This window comes from Phoxinus phoxinus, assembly GCF_949152265.1.
Source record: "Phoxinus phoxinus genome assembly, chromosome: 14".
NCBI classification, from domain to species: domain Eukaryota; kingdom Metazoa; phylum Chordata; class Actinopteri; order Cypriniformes; family Leuciscidae; genus Phoxinus; species Phoxinus phoxinus.
In genome coordinates this window covers 5,521,704-5,542,569 of record NC_136889.1, presented here as the reverse complement: position 1 = coordinate 5,542,569, position 20,866 = coordinate 5,521,704, and the positions used below count along the sequence as shown (strand labels likewise).

The 20,866-nt window shown below is 37.2% G+C and overlaps 1 protein-coding gene across 1 annotated transcript; it reads right to left on the bottom strand.

Moving 5' to 3' along the window:
• Positions 1-224: 224 nt before the first annotated feature.
• Positions 225-19,911, bottom strand: fhip2a (FHF complex subunit HOOK interacting protein 2). Its single transcript, XM_079635635.1, has 17 exons — positions 19,354-19,911; positions 17,926-18,004; positions 17,666-17,835; positions 15,476-15,580; positions 15,271-15,393; positions 14,897-15,139; positions 14,627-14,823; positions 13,562-13,676; positions 13,287-13,363; positions 12,944-13,136; positions 11,714-11,886; positions 10,602-10,745; positions 10,415-10,505; positions 4,618-4,761; positions 4,240-4,380; positions 3,889-3,992; positions 225-3,132 (listed from the first exon to the last, which is right to left on the bottom strand). Exons 1-17 carry the CDS (start codon positions 19,396-19,398, stop codon positions 3,021-3,023), a joined length of 2,256 nt encoding a protein of 751 aa, XP_079491761.1. The 5' UTR covers positions 19,399-19,911; the 3' UTR covers positions 225-3,020.
• Positions 19,912-20,866: the final 955 nt, after the last annotated feature.

Sequence of the window (20,866 nt, the reverse complement as noted above, 5' to 3'; positions counted from 1 at the left end):
GCTTCAAGATTACATTCATACTATATGGAATGTACTTCAAGTAATTACTATTCAATATACGTACCTCCTCAAGAAAGTATGCAATTTCTGATGCAGCCTAGATTTCTACCGGAAGAGACCCGTATCTCACCTGAATCTCCTGAAATGAAATATTAGCAATATGCAATAATCCAAAAACATATATATTTAGTCAGAATAAACTGCACTGCAAAACTAATTCAGAACATATTTGAAGAAAGCAAAATGTTTTAATTGGGACGGAGTGAAATGAATTAAAGTAAGCCACAGGACAGAGCAAACCTCATTACAGAGATTGCAGAATCAAGCAACTGAGATCACATGACATAGCATCCCGAAAATGGTAACCGGTTAACAACTTTGTTCTTCTAAAAAGTGTCATATTGTGACACCATGGCAGTGACACTCAAATTTAACAGAAGATATGTCCTGACACGTCTGACATGTGAGCTACATCTGTACAAGAAATGGGAATAAATCAGTCAAGCAGAACAGTGATAGGGTCTAAGCAGATGAATTACATATTTAGAGAGAGACAACTTTACAGGAGAAAGCCGAGAATATTTTTTTAACAGATGGAATACATTGCTTTACAACTTAAAAAAAAAAATAGACACCATTAAAACAAAGACCAATTTTTCTGAGGCGTTTAACTCAAAACCAGAACTGCAGAGGTTATAACTGAATACTGCATTTAAAATAAGGCATTACAAATATCACCATAAATAAGCAAAAGTAGAGAGAAAAAAACCTGAATGGAAAGGGTTAGGAAGGTGATATGCTTTCCTCTGCTGCATATGATCAAATATGACCTTGCATGCATTTCACACCAGACATCACTACTGTTATAACTGTACATTTGTATATACACAGTTCAGAACTTGGTATAAAATGTGCATGATCAAGAATAAAAAAAAAAGCATGATTTTTTTCATTCTCTCTGAAACAGACATGCTGCTCCTATATGACTATACATCCTTTGGTTTTTAAAGAAAATTAAATAAAAAAGACAGACATTTAGCTTTTATGCACATGTAAATTGGATAAATAGACTAGTGTGCAATTCTTGAAAATAAATGCAAACCTTGATGTGACGCAGCTTTAAACATACACTTGTATTATGGATGGAAAAATGCAAGGTAACGATTGAGATACATAAATCTGAACCCTGTAAAGATAGTTAAATCAAGCCACGAAGCCAAGGCTATCAGCTCTCCAAAAATTAAATAAAAAACCCAACCCTATTTCAAGCTGTGCCCCTTCTTTGCCAAATGTACACAGTGTGCATTAAGCTCAGCATGTCCTTTACAAAGAGCAGGAGCAGATGAAGAGCGGCCTGATGAATAACACTATTGCTGGTATAATTACACAGTCACATATTGCAAAAGTATCATTTTAAAGATCCCTTATGAGGAAGCAGATAAACTCTAAAGTAGTTTTAAAAGGAATTGTTCACCTAAAAACAAACATTTTGTCATCATTTACTCACCCTAATGTTGTTCTGAACCATTACATTTCTCACTTTTCCAGTATTACAAAAGTGATCCATATGACTTGCGCCTTATGTTCCAAGCCTTTCAAAAAAGTACAATATCTTTGTGCCAGAACATATCGAAATTTAAAATTCCATTCACTGAAATTCTTTTGACTTTAACTTTAGTTCACCCAAAAATAAATATTCTGTCATTATTTATTCTCACCCTAAAGTTGCTCCAAACCTGCATGAGTTTGTTTGTTCTGTTGAACACAAAAGATGATATGTTGAAGAATATCAGTAACCAAAGAGTTGCTGGTCCCCATTGACTTTCATAGTATGAAAAAAAAGAAAAAAAAGGTTTTGTGTTCAACAGAACAAAGAAATTCATACAGATTTAGAACAACTTGAGGGTGAGTAAATGACAGCATTTTTCTTTTTGGGTGAACTCTCCCCTTAAGAATTAAATGTTTCCCTCTTAGTTCACACAAATGAACTTAGACTGTCTGCACCGCAGACAGTTATATGCACCGCTTTTATGGTACTTTTTGCGTAAATCCTCATTCATATTTACTTCACGGAAAATTATGCGATCGAACATTCTGCCAATTCAAGCAACAAAAACAATCTTTTGAGTTTTTAGGTGAACTACTCATTTAAAACTAGTTTTTAAATCAATAATAAATACATGATGATACAGGATGAAGGACACAGCTACTGTCTAGCTGGCACCAAGGCACACACACATAACATGTCAAGTTAAACAGCTAAAATGGTTTCGGAACACTGTCGGGAACATACATGATGAACAGCTCTCTGGAAATGCACCAGTGAAAACTGGTTTGAGTGCAAAATGTGCCCAGTCTCAAATCAATCCAGTCCGCATTGCTTCCGGTTCGCTTTAAAAGAAAAGTGTCGGCAAACAATGCCGGAAAGAAAAAGAAAAAGAGAGGATTTGTTTAAAAACGTTGCTCGTTGTCTAGTTCTCCAATTATTTAAAAACAGCTAGACTTTGAATCCTGAGTTATTGCAATGTTTCATTACAAATTAACTTATGTTGCTTTTGACATTTGCATTCACACTATTTTTCTCAAAAGAACAGAGAACAGATGGCAGTATCTTTGATACTGTAAATGACAAACAATAATCATTAATTCAATATTTAATTTAATTTCACTATTTGAATCAAATTGAAGTCAATTTCTTTTTTTTCCCTACTTTTGAACATAATTTTTTTGGCATTACCATTCTTTTGTTCGGAAGTTATAGTTTATTTTCTTTACATATGAATGCTACAAAATCCTCTCTCTCCTTTCCACATGGGCTGTTCCACGAGTCATAATTCTCCTCTTCGGTGCCTTTAAAACAGTACGCTCAGTCATAGTTATGGAAACATCCCAGAGATAACACGAATGAAGCATCCTTGAATGCGAGTCCTGCCGCAGGCAGCAGTCTTGTCGTTCCGGTGTCATCCGCCCCCTTTCGTCTGTTTATTCATCTGTTTGTGTCCGGCGCACAACCGAGATAATCAGGGGGAAGTGGAGGCGGACGCATGGAACTTCACAAAAGCGATAGCCGCGAGCTCTTTGCAGAATTCCTCCAGAACAATAACCCCCTCGAGCAAAGTCACATGATCAACGCTGTAAGACAAAGTTGAACCTCTTTATCACAGAAAAACAGACGCACAGTAAAGAAACAAGTCTCTGATCAGGCTGCACGATAGGGCTAGGCATTGCCACACATTTCAAAATTCGTTTTCGAATTCACAAGCTTGTGTTGTGATTCATTTCAGATCTCGATTTGATTTCATATTTATTCATTTGGATATATACAGTATCAGGTAAAGTACATGTAAATGTTCTTAAGGGTGGAAAAAATCTCTCTTAACTGACACTGAAGACATTGGAGGCAGGTTAAAAATAATGTTTTGTGTTCATGAATCAACTAAAAAAAGACCAAAAATATAGATTCTTGAGATATCAGTTCATCAAAATGAGAATAGATTAAAATCAAGAAATCAATATTTTTTACCCAGTGTTACTGTATGATATATATATATATATATATATATATATATATATATATATACATATACATATACATATACACACATTATATATATCTATTATTGGCAAAAGGAATGTTTGGAAATGTAAACTGATAATTCCTACTGACATACTACCGCAAAATATATAAATAACTTGTTTAAAGCCATTTTTTTGGGTGAAAATATTTAACGTGCCTAAGAATTTGCACAGACCTGTATATACTAAATATATATATTTAACTTACACTTTCTGTCTATGGCATTTTATGCATTCATGTTGGAAAATTTAATCTTTGCTCATGATTTTTGAGTAAATAAATACACATACATAAATACATCCAAGCCTTACCTCATCCCCTCTGGCTCTAGTCCCAGCAGTCTCTTCCTCACCAGGAGGAGTTTAGGGGTGAACTCAGGGATGCGGTGAGTTCGCAACATCAGATCGCCAACCACCTGATCAAACCATCAACACAAACAGTGGGTTAAACAGTTTTTGAGGTGTCTAAAAAATAAATAAATAAATAAAAAAACACTTATCCAGTCATTCAAACTATCCAACAAAAATGCCAGTCATATAGCGCTACACTAAATGACACATGCCGTCTAACACACTATATGAAGATGTCCATTAAAATGGCTAGGTTTGCTCCTTGGAGACTGCAGAGCTAGGATCATTCAGTGTGGAGAACAGCAGACGTACCCTGACGATGACTGAGAAGAGAGACCTGCAGCCCGGCGCCAGGTTAATGTACGGGTCCAGCAGGAACTCATGAAGATGAGCATGAGGCAGCAGAGACAGCTTAGACAACACAGACGTCACCTGCAGGTTTACATCATACGGCTGGATGGAGACAGTGAAACAAAGAGAGACATCAGGAGGACATCCATCATCCAAAGATAGTTTTAATGCAAATGCATCATTTTACAAATGTATTATCTATGTCTAAAATGACAAAAACACCATTTAAGTGTTATACAGTAGAAGCAGTAGAAGTTTTGGGTTATAGTGCAAGTCGTATGTTCAACTTTTGTGGTGTTTTTTGTCACGTTGAGAGCTATCACACATCAGTTCACATACCTGATCGAGGATTCGTCCCATTCTGTCAAACAACACTTTGAGGAAGTGTCCTTCGAAAAAAGGACTGTCCAGATCACACTTCTCAAAGGGTTTTGGACTGGTGCGCCAGTCCCACTTCTGGCAAACTCCACAATAGTCCCGAAACTGTCAACATGCAACCAAACATGATGATAATCACTCCAATGCTTGAGTCAATGTTAGCATGTTGTACTGCATGCTCAAATAAATAGAGCAATTTTTATAGGGCCATAGAGACTCAGTGTTACACATTTTATTCTATAATTAGGGCCCAAGCCTTGAAAAGGCGAAGGCCCTATTGTTTTCCTCCGGATTATTCTTCTTTATTAGGGCCCAAGCCTTGAAAAGGCGAAGGCCCTATTGTTTTTCTTCGGATTATTATTTATTATTATTATTATTATTATTATTTTACTACCTTTTGGGCACTTTTGGGGGCCTTAACGTGCTCAAAAACTCTTGAAACTTTGCACAAATGTCAGAACCTGCGGCCATCAGGGCCCGACTGAAGCTGGGACCCGGGCGTGGCAGGGGGGCTCGCCAGCGCCCCCTGGAATGGGATTCAAAAACATGTCCATATCTCAAACACGCTTGCATGTAATAATATGAAACTCGGTACACATATAGATCTCATCGGGCCGAACAACTTTCGTGCTCTAAGTTTTACGCCAGTCCAACAGGAAGTCGGTTATTATGGGCTGGATGGAAACGCATGTTCTGGCATTTGAAACACTTGTCCTAGAGAATTCATCGGATGACCACGAAACTCGGTGTGCATGAAGTCAAGACATGGAGGATGCTAAATTGCGAGGGGATTTTTGATATCTCGAACGGTTTGGCCGTGGCGAGGAAACAAATTTATGGCGAATATTGGAAACAGGAAGTGTGTTATAACATCCTCATACATTAACTGATCTTGATGAAACTTCAGCAGTGTGTTTGTTGTAAGAGGCCGATCACATGGATGTGACTATTGTGAGTCAAAGTTATAGCGCCACCAACTGGCAGCAGGAAGTGTGTCACTTTCAAAATGCTTTGAAATCACCCTCTTATTTTTACCCGATTTGCTTCAAACTTCATCTGTATAATGTAAACACACGGCAGATGTAGACCTGTGAAAGGATTATTGATATCTTAAATACTGTTGCCATGGCAACGCATCAAACTTTAATATTCTTTTTGGGTGCATTTGAGGCTCTTAACATGCTTCAAATTGCATGAAACTCAACATGCATATCAGATTTATTAGGTACTAGGCATGTGTGAAGTTTCAGAAACGGGCGTGGTAAGGGGCTCAGTAGCGCCACCTTTAGTCAAAAATGGGGTATTAGTTTTACCTACAGTAACAAAAATCTGTATTTATATTTATCTCCCCGAGCCGGACAACTTTCTAATTTACAGTCATTAGCTCCGACCAACAGGAAGTCAGATATTTTGGTTTGAATGTGATTTGATGGGAATTTTGCCAGTCTCTCTCAGTGTCTGTGTGTGTGAGAGAGGAGGGGGGCTTTATTTTAACCCTTTCTCTGCTGTGTGGGACTTCTCGGGCACTTTTGGGGCCCTTAACGTGCTCGAAAACTCTTGAAACTTTGCACACAGGTCAGAACCTGCGGCCATTAGAGCCGGACTGAAGCTGGTACCCGGGCGTGGCAGGGGAGCTCAACAGCGCCCCCTTGAACGTGGTCCGAAAAACTTGGTCCATATATCAAACACGTTTGCATGTAATAATATGAAACTCGGTACACATTTAGATATCATCGGGCCGAACAACTTTCGTGCTCTAAGTTTTACGCCAGTCCAACAGGAAGTCGGCTATTATGGGTTGTATGAAAACGCATGCCCCTGGAATTTGATATACTCCTCCAAGAAAAATTATCCTATCGCCACCAAACTCAGTCAGCATGAAGTAAAGACATTGAGGACGCTAAATTGCGGACGGATTTTTGATATCTCGAACGGTTTGGCCGTGGCGAGGAAACAAAGTTATGGCGAGAAAAGAAAAACACAATGTGTTATAACGTCTTCATACATTTATTGATCTTGATGAAACTTCAGCAGTGTGTTTGTTGTAAGAGGGCGATCACATGGATGTGGCTATTGTGAGTCAAAGTTATAGCGCCACCAACTGCCAGCAGGAAGTGTGTTACTTTCAAGATACTTTTGACTAAAGTGGGGGGGTTATTTTTACCTACAGTCACAAAACTCGGTCTGTATATTGTGCTTATCGATCCGGACATCTTTCTCATTTACAGTCATTAGCTCCGACCAACAGGAAGTCAGATATTTTGGTTTGAATGTGGTTTTGTCTCTCTCTGACAGAGTTCCCCCTGCCATTCTCTCTCTGTGTGTGTGTGTGTGTGTGTGTTAGTCCAGTGAGATACTGGAGGAGGAGGGGGGGGGGGGGGGGAGGAGGGAGGGCACACACACAGACAGCCCCCCCCCCCTTTTCTGTGTGTGTTTGTAGGGGAGCAGAAAGACTCACACTGATACAAGCTCTAAAGCAGACTTCTTCTCGACAGTCAAAGCGGGGTTACGGTATTGCCCGTCGTGCACAGAAACCCGAAAGGCAACGGGGTGGCGGCTTTTTATATATATATATATATATATATATATATATATATATATATATAAATAAATATAGCTGCAAGCAGCGATGGAGGGCCCAAGCCGGTGGCAGCGCCAGCCCGGTGCCTATAGTGTAACTAAAGGCACCAGGGTGGCGGTGCCACCGGCTTGGGCCCGTAATCGCTGCTTGCAGCTATATTTATTATTATATTACTACCTTTTGGGCACTTTTGGGGGCCTTAACGTGCTCAAAAACTCTTGAAACTTTGCACAAATGTCAGAACCCGCGGCCATTAGAGCCAGACTGAAGCTGGTACCCGGGCGTGGCAGGGGGGCTCGACAGCGCCCCCTGGAACGCGGTCCGAAAACTTGGTCCATAAATCAAACACGCTTGCGTGTAATAATATGAAACTCGGTACACTTATAGATCTCATCGGTTCATATATCCTTCGTGCTCTGACTTTTTACCCCAGCCCAACAGGAAGTCGGCTATTTGGCGTAGTTTAAAAAACACATGCAATGGAATTTAAAATACTCCTCCTAGACGATTCAAACAATCACCACGAAACTCGGTGTGCATGAAGTCAAGACATGGAGGATGATAAATTGCGAGGGGATTTTTGATATCTCGAACGGTTTGGCCGTGGCGAGGAAACGAATTTATGGCGAATATTGGAAACAGGAAGTGTGTTATAACATCCTCATACATTAATTGATCTTGATGAAACTTCAGCAGTGTGTTCGTTGTAAGAGGCCGATCACATGGATGTGACTATTGTGAGTCAAAGTTATAGCGCCACCAACTGGCAGCAGGAAGTGTGTCACTTTCAAAATGCTTTGAATTCACCCTCTTATTTTTACCCGATTTGCTTCAAACTTTATGTGTATAATGTAAACACACGGCAGATGTAGACCAGTGAAAGAATTATTGATATCTTAAATACTGTTGCCATGGCAACGCTTTAAACTTTTATATTCTTTTTGGGTGCATTTGAGGCTCTTAACATGCTTCAAATTGCATGAAACTCAACATGCATATCAGATTTATTAGGTACTAGGCATGTGTGAAGTTTCAGAAACGGGCGTGGTAAGGGGCTCAGTAGCGCCACCTTTAGTCAAAAATGGGGTATTAGTTTTACCTACAGTAACAAAAATCGGTATTTATATTTATCTCCCCGAGCCGGACAACTTTCTAATTTACAGTCATTAGCTCCGACCAACAGGAAGTCAGATATTTTGGTTTGAATGTGATTTGATGGGAATTTTGCCAGTCTCTCTCAGTGTCTGTGTGTGTGAGAGAGGAGGGGGGCTTTATTTTAACCCTTTCTCTGCTGTGTGGGACTTCTCGGGCACTTTTGGGGCCCTTAACGTGCTCGAAAACTCTTGAAACTTTGCACACAGGTCAGAACCTGCGACCATCAGGGCTGGGCTGAAGCTGGTACCCGGGCGTGGCAGGGGAGCTCAACAGCGCCCCCTTGAACGTGGTCCGAAAAACTTGGTCCATATATCAAACACGTTTGCATGTAATAATATGAAACTCGGTACACATATAGATCTCATCGGGCCGAACAACTTTCGTGCTCTAAGTTTTACGCCAGTCCAACAGGAAGTCGGCTATCATGGGCTGTATGAAAATGCATGCCCCTGGAATTTGATATACTCCTCCAAGAAAAATTATCCTATCACCACCAAACTCGGTCAGCATGAAGTCAAGACATTGAGGACGCTAAATTGCGGACGGATTTTTGATATCTCGAACGGTTTGGCCGTGGCGAGGAAACGAAGTTATGGCGAGAAAAGAAAAACACAATGTGTTATAACGTCTTCATACATTTATTGATCTTGATGAAACTTCAGCAGTGTGTTTGTTGTAAGAGGGCGATCACATGGATGTGACTATTGTGAGTCAAAGTTATAGCGCCACCAACTGGCAGCAGGAAGTGTGTTACTTTCAAGATACTTTTGACTAAAGTGGGTGGGTTATTTTTACCTACAGTCACAAAACTCGGTCTCTATATTGTGCTTATCGATCCGGACAACTTTCTCATTTACAGTCATAAGCTCCGACCAACAGGAAGTCAGATATTTTGGTTTGAATGTGGTTTTGTCTCTCTCTGACAGTTCCCCCTGCCATTCTCTGTGTGTGTGTGTGTGTGTGTGTGTGTGTGTGTGTGTGTGTGTGTGTGTGTGTGTGTGTGTGTGTGTGTGTGTGTGTGTGTGTGTGTGTGTGTGTGTGTGTGTGTGTGTGTGTGTGTGTGTGTGTGTGTGTGTGTGTGTGGGGAGGGAGGGAGGGAGGGCACACACACAGACAGCCCCCCCCCCTTTTCTGTGTGTGTTTGGAGGGGAGCAGAAAGACTCACACTGATGCAAGCTCTAAAGCAGACTTCTTCTCGACAGTCAAAGCGGGGTTACGTTATTGCCCGTCGTGCACAGGAACCCGAAAGGCAACGGGGTGGCGGCTTTTTATATATATATATATATATATATATATATATATATATATATATATATATAAATATAAATAAATATAGCTGCAAGCAGCGATGGAGGGCCCAAGCCGGTGGCAGCGCCAGCCCGGTGCCTTTAGTGTAACTAAAGGCACCAGGGTGGCGGTGCCACCGGCTTGGGCCCGTAATCGCTGCTTGCAGCTATATTTATTTATATTTATATATATATATATATATATATATATATATATATATATATATATATATTTTATTATTGTAAATCTTATAACAAGTGTAATGCACTTTTTGCCAATTTGAAAATTATTTTATTTATTTAAAAATAAACCTTATTTATATAGCACCTTTCAGACAAAGTTCTTTACACAATAAAAAAATTACAATCAAATATCAATTGGAATATCCCATCCAATAAAAACAAATACATCAATCATAAGAGGAAATCAAATATCAAATACAATCACAGGAATCAAATACAACGTCTGTAAACTGTCAAATAAATCCAATAAAGCTTGTATATATTTTGTTTCGAATAAAACAAAATATATACACACCTCAAAAAAATTAAAATCATAAATAATACAAATATATGCTGTATTTGCAACACCAGTGTCACTTCAAAAGTGTTTGGGTTATGAAATTAAATAAATGTATATGTACTTAATTTTATCATAATGCATCTATCAACTAAAGATATGGAATATATTGAATATTCACCACATTTTGTTCAATTTATTTGATTTCTTCCTTACCTGTCTGTGTGCATCTCTCAAGTAGGTGTCATAGCCTGTGCCCTCAACCTGATTGGATGATTTTGCCTCATCAGGCACCAAACACAGGAAACTACAGCGGGAGAACACAGAATTATTATATGGAAAGTGAATATTTATCACAAAATTATAAATCTGGGATATCACAACAGAGGGTATCCTGTGGTACCTGTTAACTATTTTGTGAACCTCCGTCTTCCCATCAGGCTTTGCATGTTCTGTGCTTGGTGGCGGAGAGCAGCTTAACCAATCAGGGCTAGATAGTCTGTTATCAGGTGAAAGATCTGAGAACAGCGGGTCTTCTTCCAGATCTCTGGGGAAACAATACAAATCAATGTAATTAGACCATTACACGTATACTACATCTCAGAAATATCTGCTATGATCTCTGAAGATTTACAAGAGATGACCCAAGAACAAAAAAACAAGGAACTGTAGTATAAAGCATCACTACAGCTCGATTTTTTTAAAGGAACAAATATGTATAACTACTGTAGTGCAACACCACCATTATATAGTCCCATTTATTAGAATGAGTGATTATGGATTTATGCCTGGCACATTTTTGATTACTCAGACCCATTACTTAAAATGCCTCATTAATGCGAGGCAAACAACCAATATTATTTGGTGCAGAATTGTTTATTCAGATTCTTATTAAGAATATATGGAACTATTTATTGAACATTGTCTTGCTGTTGTCAGTGTTTTATAAGTGCAATAAGCAACATTCCTCCGCACTTTGTGATTCAGCACAATATCTGAATCAGTTTAATGATATTAATGTGTGTCCATTTGTTTAACAAAGGAATGAAATTATGTTGTATGAGGCATTTTTTTAAAGGTGGTGTGTGTCATAATGTGTCTGTTGTCAAACAGGTTTCCCCACTCTCCTGCCATTGATCGCCAAACAGTTAGTGCTGTCCTAAACTCAATGCATTGGTTGTGAAAATGTTGCACTGTAAGCTAAAACAAACAGAGCAATTTTTTTTTATTGCCACAGTGTTTCACTTTTTCAGGGAAAGTCACCCTAAATTATGTTTTCTGCATATTGAGTATAAAAAAATAAATAAAAAATAAATCACACTTTACCTTTAATTACTAATTAATTAGTATCATTATACAGCAACCAATCCAAACACATTTAAAAACTTTGGTTGACTTGCATTTAAGTTTTATTCATTCACAAATTGCAGTGCATTTATGATCATGCATGTTCTAGAAGCATGATTGATCAGAATGATCTGGAAGTTTAGCAGCAGTGGAGACAGCAGCTCTTACACGGCGTCATGTGGTTGGCCGTTCTCCATGTGCTCGCGCTCCTCTCGTTCCTCCGGCTGTTTGTTCTCCATGTAGTTGCGCTCTTCCAAGCAGCGCAGCACCAGGTTCTGCAAAATGTGCTGACACGGTTTCTGCAGCAGATGCTCAAAGAGCCGTAGAGTCATGATGCTTATCTAGAACCAGACACAGAACCAGAACTTCATGAACATAACATACCTTAAGAATTGCTGCAGTAAATCTAGAATGCATTGACATCCAATGACTGTGTACGACTTCTCGTTTTAATTAATAGTGCTGACACTCATCTTTTAATTTTAAATGTAGATCACGGTACAATTAACATATGGAACCACAGAGGCTTTGCTAGATCAGGGGTTCCCAACTTTTTCATCAGCTCTAAACCTCTATAATATATTTCTCATACTTTTTGAACAAACATTTGCAAGACTTCACTATAGAAATTTTAATGTTCAGTTACTTTGTAAGATTTTACAACTTTCCATGATTTTTGCATTTCTGGAAACCACCATTTTAAAAATCCAAAGGTATAAAACATGATTTAAAATTGAAGAGGCATTCTAACCATTCAATAAATAAATTAAGGATGCACTGATATGGAAATTTTGGCAGATACTGATAACCGATAATTCTTTATATTTGAAAGCCGATAACCGATATATTGGCCGATAAATCTAAATCCAAATGTTTTATATCATTTTTGAGAGCTAATTACAAAAACAAAAGTCTCACTATTAAAAGCCATGTCCCAAGCACATAATTATAATGTTCTCATTATCATTTTATATCGTCTATATGACAGCACATGTTTTTGTATTTTAAACTGTATTTTCCTTTTTTGAAGTGATTCCAATCTTATTTCAAGCAGTTCAAAACCATCATGATGAACAGTGCGCATCTGAAGAGTCTCAGCTGAAGGAAATAATCCATTGTTTATTGGCTTTAATATATCGGACACATTTTCTTATTAGGCCGATAACGGAAACATTATAAATGAACATATGCCAGCCAATATCGATACGGTGGCCGATATATTGTGCATCCCTAAAATAAATAACAGCTATATTGAATATACATCTAATTTAATAATAACAATACATACATATTATGTTGTATGTTAATGTTTGACCCTGCCTTTAGGAGCTCACAAAACTTTTAGATCATCTGGTCAAAGAAGGATGAAATGCATCGAGTCATGGTAGCCAGGGTTACCTCATCTGACAAGTGGTCACAATGTTCTATGAGTCTGTGTCTCAGGGGATGCTGGGTAATGCCAGCAAGTGTCTCTGGCCCCGTTCCCTCTCCCAACAGAAAGTAAATGGTCTCCTGAAGTAGTGCTTCTGACGTCACCTGTCTGATGATCCTGTTTAACAGGGCTGTGGAAGTCAGAATTCCAACCTCTGAGCTGGAATGAGACAAAAATGAAAAGAACGAGAAAGCGTGAGAAAGAAAACTAATTTGTTCTGTTCAATACATAGCTTTGGGGTCTAGGTGCAATTTCAAAGTCTGTAAGACTGCAAACAAACCCGACTCCCGAGATAGCTTAAATACTTACGTTTGCATCAGCTGAGGCTCCATTATACTAACAAAGAACCGTTCTCTCACGGTCCGGGCCAGAACTGCAGCAGCCGTCTAACGTTACAGAGCAAAACCAAACATTTTACCAAACACACACCTCAATATGAGAATTTTCATCCTGTTTATGAAACTGCCAATCTGATATGGACAAAAATGTTTATGTATTTATATATTTTCTTGCAATTTGTAGACAGATTTTGAGCATGATTCAGTATTTACCCATCTTCTGGTTTTTTATTAAATTGTCTTTACCTTCTGAGCCTCTTTGATAAGCTGATCACAATAGTCCAGCCATGACAGGAAGGAAATAAGAGCACGTTTGCCCACAAAAGCAGCAGCATCCTCCTTTAGATTATACGCATCCAGCCTACAAAAACACACACTCTCAATAAACATTCAAAACAGTTTCACGTATATCTGGGCAATAGAGCGAATGTTCACAATATATTTGTGATGATTTTACTGGTAATAAAAATTCATCATTATTATCACATTCAATATTACAGAGATGTTTTTTTATTTAAATGAAATGTATAAAAATATAGAAAATAAACAACTTTTTGTATTAAGTTAAAATATGATGTATAATATTATATTATACATGGAATCCAGTTGTAATAGTAGTAGTAGTGTAGTAACAAAAAATACTGGAATTTAGAAACCAGTGACAAGAAATAAATGACAATTAAAAAAATAAATAAAATAATATAAGTCACTGTCAGGAGGAAACCTTGTATGTCCACAACCGCTACTTAAAAAAATAAAAAAAAAGCTTTATTTTTTTAAATAATGTTGCAAAGGTTAATATTGCAGCTTTATATATCACTTGAATGCGTCATGCCATAATATTATTTAATACCTAAACTGACATCCGTGTTTTGTTCATCGTTAGAATGGCCACATCTGAGGTAGTGAGTGCATCTGTAAGTCCTCCAACTTACAGCTCAGTTTATATATATATATATAAAAAAAAGCAGAGACGGTTCAAACTGGTTGTGGCACTTCATTCACGATAGAGGCAGGAGGAATTACGAGGTTTGACTGCCAGTTTGAGGAATCAATGGAGTTACGAGGTTTAATCCCAAGCTCTTTTTCATTATTTTCATTGGTAAAATATTTGCAAAAACCACAGATGGACATAAAGGGTGACCAATAGTAATGATTATAAAAAAAGAATGAAAAAAATTAAATATGGAGATATGAGGTTTCTGCCTGACAACAACGATATTTATAAATGTATAAAATTCCATTCATTTTAGTATTCATTTTTGCAGTGTTAGCAATATAACATAGGTACTGGATTAGATAGTCATGTACCCCCAGTTTACGGACTCCACAGTTTCAATATCTAGAGGGTCCATGGACTGGGGAAGGGCCCGGTAGAACTGCGCCAGCCGGTCCGTGAGGAGTTGACTGAGCTCAGTGTTCTCTGTGAGGCATTGGGCCGCAGCTGGCTCAGGCAAACTGACTATCAGCATGAGACCTTCACATGCCTTCACCACGATACGCCCATCCTGAGAAAGAGAAAAGATCAGTTAACACACGCATACAATCAAATTCATCAGGATGGCGAGTTTAGAGACTTACTGGACTCTTAGTGAGGTTAAGCAGGGAGCTGACTAGGTTGTAGTTGTCGTTGTTTGGCAGTGTAGTGTGGACTGAGGACGGACTTGCTTCCCCTGGGCTTGTGGCTTGACCTGCTGCACCTTCCTGTGCGGATGTGACCAGACTGGGATTTTGGTTTTGATTCTGTCCTGTATCTGGAGAAGATGGATCTTTCACCAAATCAGCTCCACCACCTTTAGCAGCATCCAACTTTTTATTCTTATTCTGCAGAAACACATTGAGAAATTCAAATGTTAGATATAGCCATGCGTGTCGGAAGCGCGTCTATATGCTGCCTACACAGACGGATCCCATCTTGAAAGGTTAAACTACTACACACATCCCTCAACACTCACTTCCAGGAAGAAGTTGACGAGGTATGGGTCCTGCTTAAGTTTGGCACAGACGGTACACAGAAACTGGATCTCTTCGTTCTCTGTAGGAGCAGCTAGAACCTCCCCGCAAAGGCGGACCAGTTTCTGAGGATACATCATGGATGGTCGGTTAAAGATTGAAGGGATGTTTCTATGTTTAAAGTGTGAAGACAGTAATTCTGATCACCTGTACAGGTCTGTGCACGTTGATGTGAGGCAAGAGTGGTTGCCGAATTCGACCCAACAGTTTGGTGTAGAAACTCAAAACCTGCTGTTTCATTCCAGGAGGGCACTAAGGAAGAGCAGAAAGAAAACCCTTGCTTTACTGATACATTGATCAAAATCAATGAATCACAGGTATTAAAATAATAATAGTTTAACTTACACTACCGTTCAAAAGTTTGGGCTCTTTTTTAATGTCTGAAGGAAGTTTCTTGCGTCAACAGTACAATTGTACGGAAGAGGATTAGGGCCAGGCAATAATAAAAAAATAAAACCATCTCGAGATTAAAGTCATTATAATGCGAGATTAAACTCGTTAAATTTCGAGAAAAAAAGTCGAAATACAATCTTGAGAATAAACTCATTAAATATCGAGAATAAAGTCGTTGTGTTTCGAGAAAAAACTTGTTAAATTTCGAGAAAAAAAGTCGAAATACAATCTCGAGAATAAACTCATTAAATATCGAGAATTAAGTCGTTGTGTTGCGAGAAAAAACTTGTTACATTTCGAGAAAAAAACTCGAAATACAATCTTGAGAATAAACTCATTAAATTTCGAGAATAAACTCATTAAATTTCGAGAATAAAGTCATTGTGTTTCGAGAAAAAAAGTCGAAATGAAATGTAGAGAATAACGCATTCGATCAGTGTTCATTGCATACTGATATCAACCGCATCGAGGTTTCGTGGTTTCCCAGGAAACCACAAGACGCATTATTAATCGTTGTTGGTTGTGTACGCCTCCATCCACAGAATGTAACGACTGTAACCATATACAGCTAATTGCAATGCTGTACGGTTTTAATTTATCATAGCTGTCCATATGCCAGAGTGCATTTGGGCCAGCGCAAGTGGCGTCTTCTCAAGCGTCTCCTTCGTCGTAATTCCACACCTTGAGCATCAACAAATAATGCGTTTTATGGTATCCTGGGAAACCTCGATGAATTTCATGTTGGACAAAAGCGAGTACATCGCGCAAATTGGACTGATTTTTTCTTCTAAAAACACCTAGCCGACCTAGATCATGTTCTATTCTTTGTTACTGCAAGAAAGTCAAAAGTATATATAGATTGACTAAGGGATCTAACTCTGCCATGTCCTCTATCAGTAGGGAGTTTATTCTCACAATTACTTCGACTTTTTTTCTCGAAATTTAACGAGTTTTTTTCTAGAAACACAACGACTTTATTCTCGCTATTTAATGAGTTTATTCTCGAGATTGTATTTCGACTTTTTTTCTCGAAATTTAACGAGTTTTTTTCTCGAAACACAACGACTTTATTCTCGATATTTAATGAGTTTATTCTCAAGATTGTATTTCGACTTTTTTTCTCGAAACTTAACGAGTTTAATCTCGCATTATAATGACTTTAATCTCGAGATGGTTTTATTTTTTTATTATTGCCTGGCCCTAATCCTCTTCCGTACAATTGTGAAATAGTAATAATATTTAAATTAAATTGAATGTTTTATTCCTGTAATTTATTTCTGTGATGCAAAGCATCATTACTAGTCTTCAGTCACATGATCCTTCAGAAATCATTCTAATATGATGATTTGCTGCAATTGAAATATTTCTTATGAATATTAATCTTTTGAAACATAATAAGTGTCTTTACTGTCACTTTTGAATAATTTAATGCATCCTTGTTGAATAAAAGTAATAATGTCTTCCTTTCAACAAAAAAAGAAAGAAAAGTGAATCAACCCAAACTTCTGAATGGTTGTGCATTAATATACATTAATCATTATATATACAGTACAGTCTCTCATACTAAACGTGACTCACAGTAAATGAGCAGGTCTCTACTGGCCACACATCATTTTTTACTCTTTGCTTTCTTCCCACATCTAGTGAACTGGCTGCATAGGCAGCAATTTTAGGCATTATAAGCACATAGGCAGTTCTAAAAGTTCGGCATAATTATGTTAAGGGTATGGTAAACTTTCCTGAAACAAACTGTTGAGTGTGTGAGCATTACAAATCTGTCGCTGAGATTTAATTTGAGTTAAGATGCTGCCTACGAAAGTTTTGAAACAGAGCCATATTCTAAACATAAAAACATTCGAATAACATTCCTAAAATGTACGCGTCATACTTTAAAACTTTGATTACGCAATTGACAGAAACCAGTGAAAAGCACTAAACACTGACATCTGCTTTGCCCAGTGTGAAGAGCGTCTCCAGGATCTTGTGGTGGAGAAGATACTCCATACAGGGTCCCGTCTCTCCTGACTCTCTCTCCCTCTCCTCCTGGGTCAGGATATCCAGCATCTGCTCCAGATGGGAGGGAATGTTGGTGTCTGTCACTGGGGCTTTGTCATCTACAAAAACATGAACAGAAGATGACGTATGGTTCTTTGGCAATAAAGCACAACAAGCGAGATTGACTATCACTGCAGGTGATCTCTTACCTGAGGTTTCTATGTAATAATGTGTGATAGCCTTCCAATGATAGACAAAGTCCTCTTGCAATGGGAGTGATGGCGCAAGCTGAAAAATAAAACGAACTTTTATAAACATAAAATGCCTAGTTCCTACTATCAGAATCATGCACTTAACAGCAACATAATGCATGTATGTAACACATTACAATCCAAAAGTATTTGGACACTTAAGTTAAAAACAAAAATAAACTGTCCTCTGCTAACAAAGAAAGATAAACCCATGTGTAACTGTATAATAGATATGTGCATTAGCTCTTAAAGTGACAGCCGCCTAATAAACCTGTTGTAGTCATTAATGATAGTCAAACAACACTCTTCCATTGCTTTGCTTACTTGTCTGACCTTTTTCTTACATTAGATAACCTAGTATTATTTTTTGCTTTAGTATCGATAATTGTGACATTTCAATGAACTGAGACTTTGAACATATTGCCCACCAACAATTGTGTTAAATAATTGAGATTTCAATATTGACCAAAAAGAATTGTGAATATATTTATTGTTTAAAACTTTTTAGTTAAAAATGTTGCATGTAAAGAGGGTTTGTGCTATCCTACTTTTAAATAAGTGCCAATTCAATAGTCATAATGTCATTATTTTAATTTGATAATTTAATGTATTGAATGACATTAAAAAAATAATATTCACATTCACAATTATTATTAAGTGTTTAAATGCTTTTTATGTAACGTTACATTAATGCAACTGAATGCATGCAAGTTATATATGACTGTAAACAAAACGGCTGTCACTATGACAGGCGTATCAAAACTAATGTACAATTGTCTTAATATTATTTTATTATATATACACACACATGCTTTTAGATACTACTATGTAAAAATGTAAAGTCAATCGCACATTAGTTTGGATTCGTACGCGTGTCCTAGTAACAGCCGTTTTGTTTACATCCTGCAAATGAGCCGCTAGCATGCTAACTGGCTATCACGGATTCACCTAATGTACATTTCGCATTATACAGGCAATATCTCTCCTAAAATGTGATAACTATTACTTTACATTGATTAAAATCCCGAGAGGCTCGCGTAACGTTACATGAAGACCTTTAACCGAACAATCCACGAATTGCGCAAGAATTAGCACAGCTGCTAAAATACACAACAAACAAAGGCTTAAAATGGCCAGACCAATAATAAAAACGCAATAAAACCACAATCGAGCATATTCACACCCTTAAACACGCATGGGGAGATTGTTAAAACCGTTTCAGAGGTTTTGTCTGTCATGTGTTATTTACTACATAAGATGTTAACGTTAGCTGTTAGCTAACAGGCCTTCAGCACATCAACACTGATCGACTCTCACGTTCCCATTTCTCATTTACATAGTCAAGCAGTCATTTAAATGTGGTCAGATAGTTTTAAAAGCACTCACCGCCTCGACGGCGTGCTGCAGGATGGAGGTAAATTTGGAGAACATGTTGTTTTTGGACAGGAGGAGTTTTCTGGAGATCTCCTCTCTCTTCCCTCCTTTGCTACTCCTTCTGCGGTGATCCAGATTGAACACTTACACTAAAACACACTGGACTACATATATACCGATAACGCGATAGTGTGTGTTTACATGTCAACACACACTGTAACGTAGGTGAAGAAAATCAAGCCCATCTACAGTGAGAGAATAATGTAGGTTTGTCGTTTTAAGGCCACGGTGGCACTTTCATCGCGCTAGAAGAAACAGAATCTGAGAGGTCTCTTCTGCTAGCCTTCTCGACGCACCGGCAATACTGAAATACTGGAAAGAAAAAAAGAAAAATGATCAGCCGATATTTAATTAAATGTTGTACATGTTGTACAAAATGCTGTACATTGTATTTTTATACGGTGATTGATGATCTTTCAAAAAAGCTGAAACAAATTATATTGTAAATAGAAAACTGACAGGACATGAAAGCTGGTCGAGGCATTGCACAGTTCTCTGAAAATATCACATACATTTCAAAACTGTGTATTTTGTTTTTATAATAATAATAATAATATTATTATTATTAGTATTAATAATCAAGAGTATAACAATACAATCAAAAGGACTCTTATTGTAAAATCAAGGGCTCATACTTAGATATGTTTATGATATATATATATATATATATATATATATATATATATATATATATATATATATATATATACACCATAGACTGTAAAAAAAATAGATATATACACACACACACACACACACACACACACACACATTTTTAAAGGCTCGCCTATACAAAACATTTGTATGAAGTATTGGTTTATTTTAGTTTTGCAATTGACAGGAATACTTTGGAATGCATGCATTTTAATTGTGCCCTAAGTGCCCAAATACTTTTTATTTTTTGGACATTCTGTGTATAGAAAATAATACATTTGTAATAGTAGTAGTAGTAATAACAAAAAAAAAAAAAAAAAATCCAAAGGGCTCTTATTTTAAAATCTGTAAATCAAAGTTAACATAGATTATTATTATTATTTTTAAATATATATTTTAAAGGCTCGTTTAAAATAAAACATTTGCTATTTACAATTGCTAAATTGCCTTCCTGTAGCTCAAACTGTAAAGCGATGGCGCTTGCAACGCCAAGGTGATGTGTTCGATTCCCAGGGAAAGCAATGATAATAATGTAAATGTGTACCTTGAAATGCAATGTGAGGATTTGGGAAAATGTTAACATTTAAGGTAGTGTTTAATGAATAATATTTGTTATAATAATAATAATAACAATAATAATACATATATAATATATTAAATAACATATATGAATAATATATATATATATATATATATATATATATATATATATATATATATATATACATACATAAATGTGTTCTGCCCTAACAGAACACATTTATGTAAATTAAAAACAATGTTTTAAAAAATAATAATAATTCAGCTCACA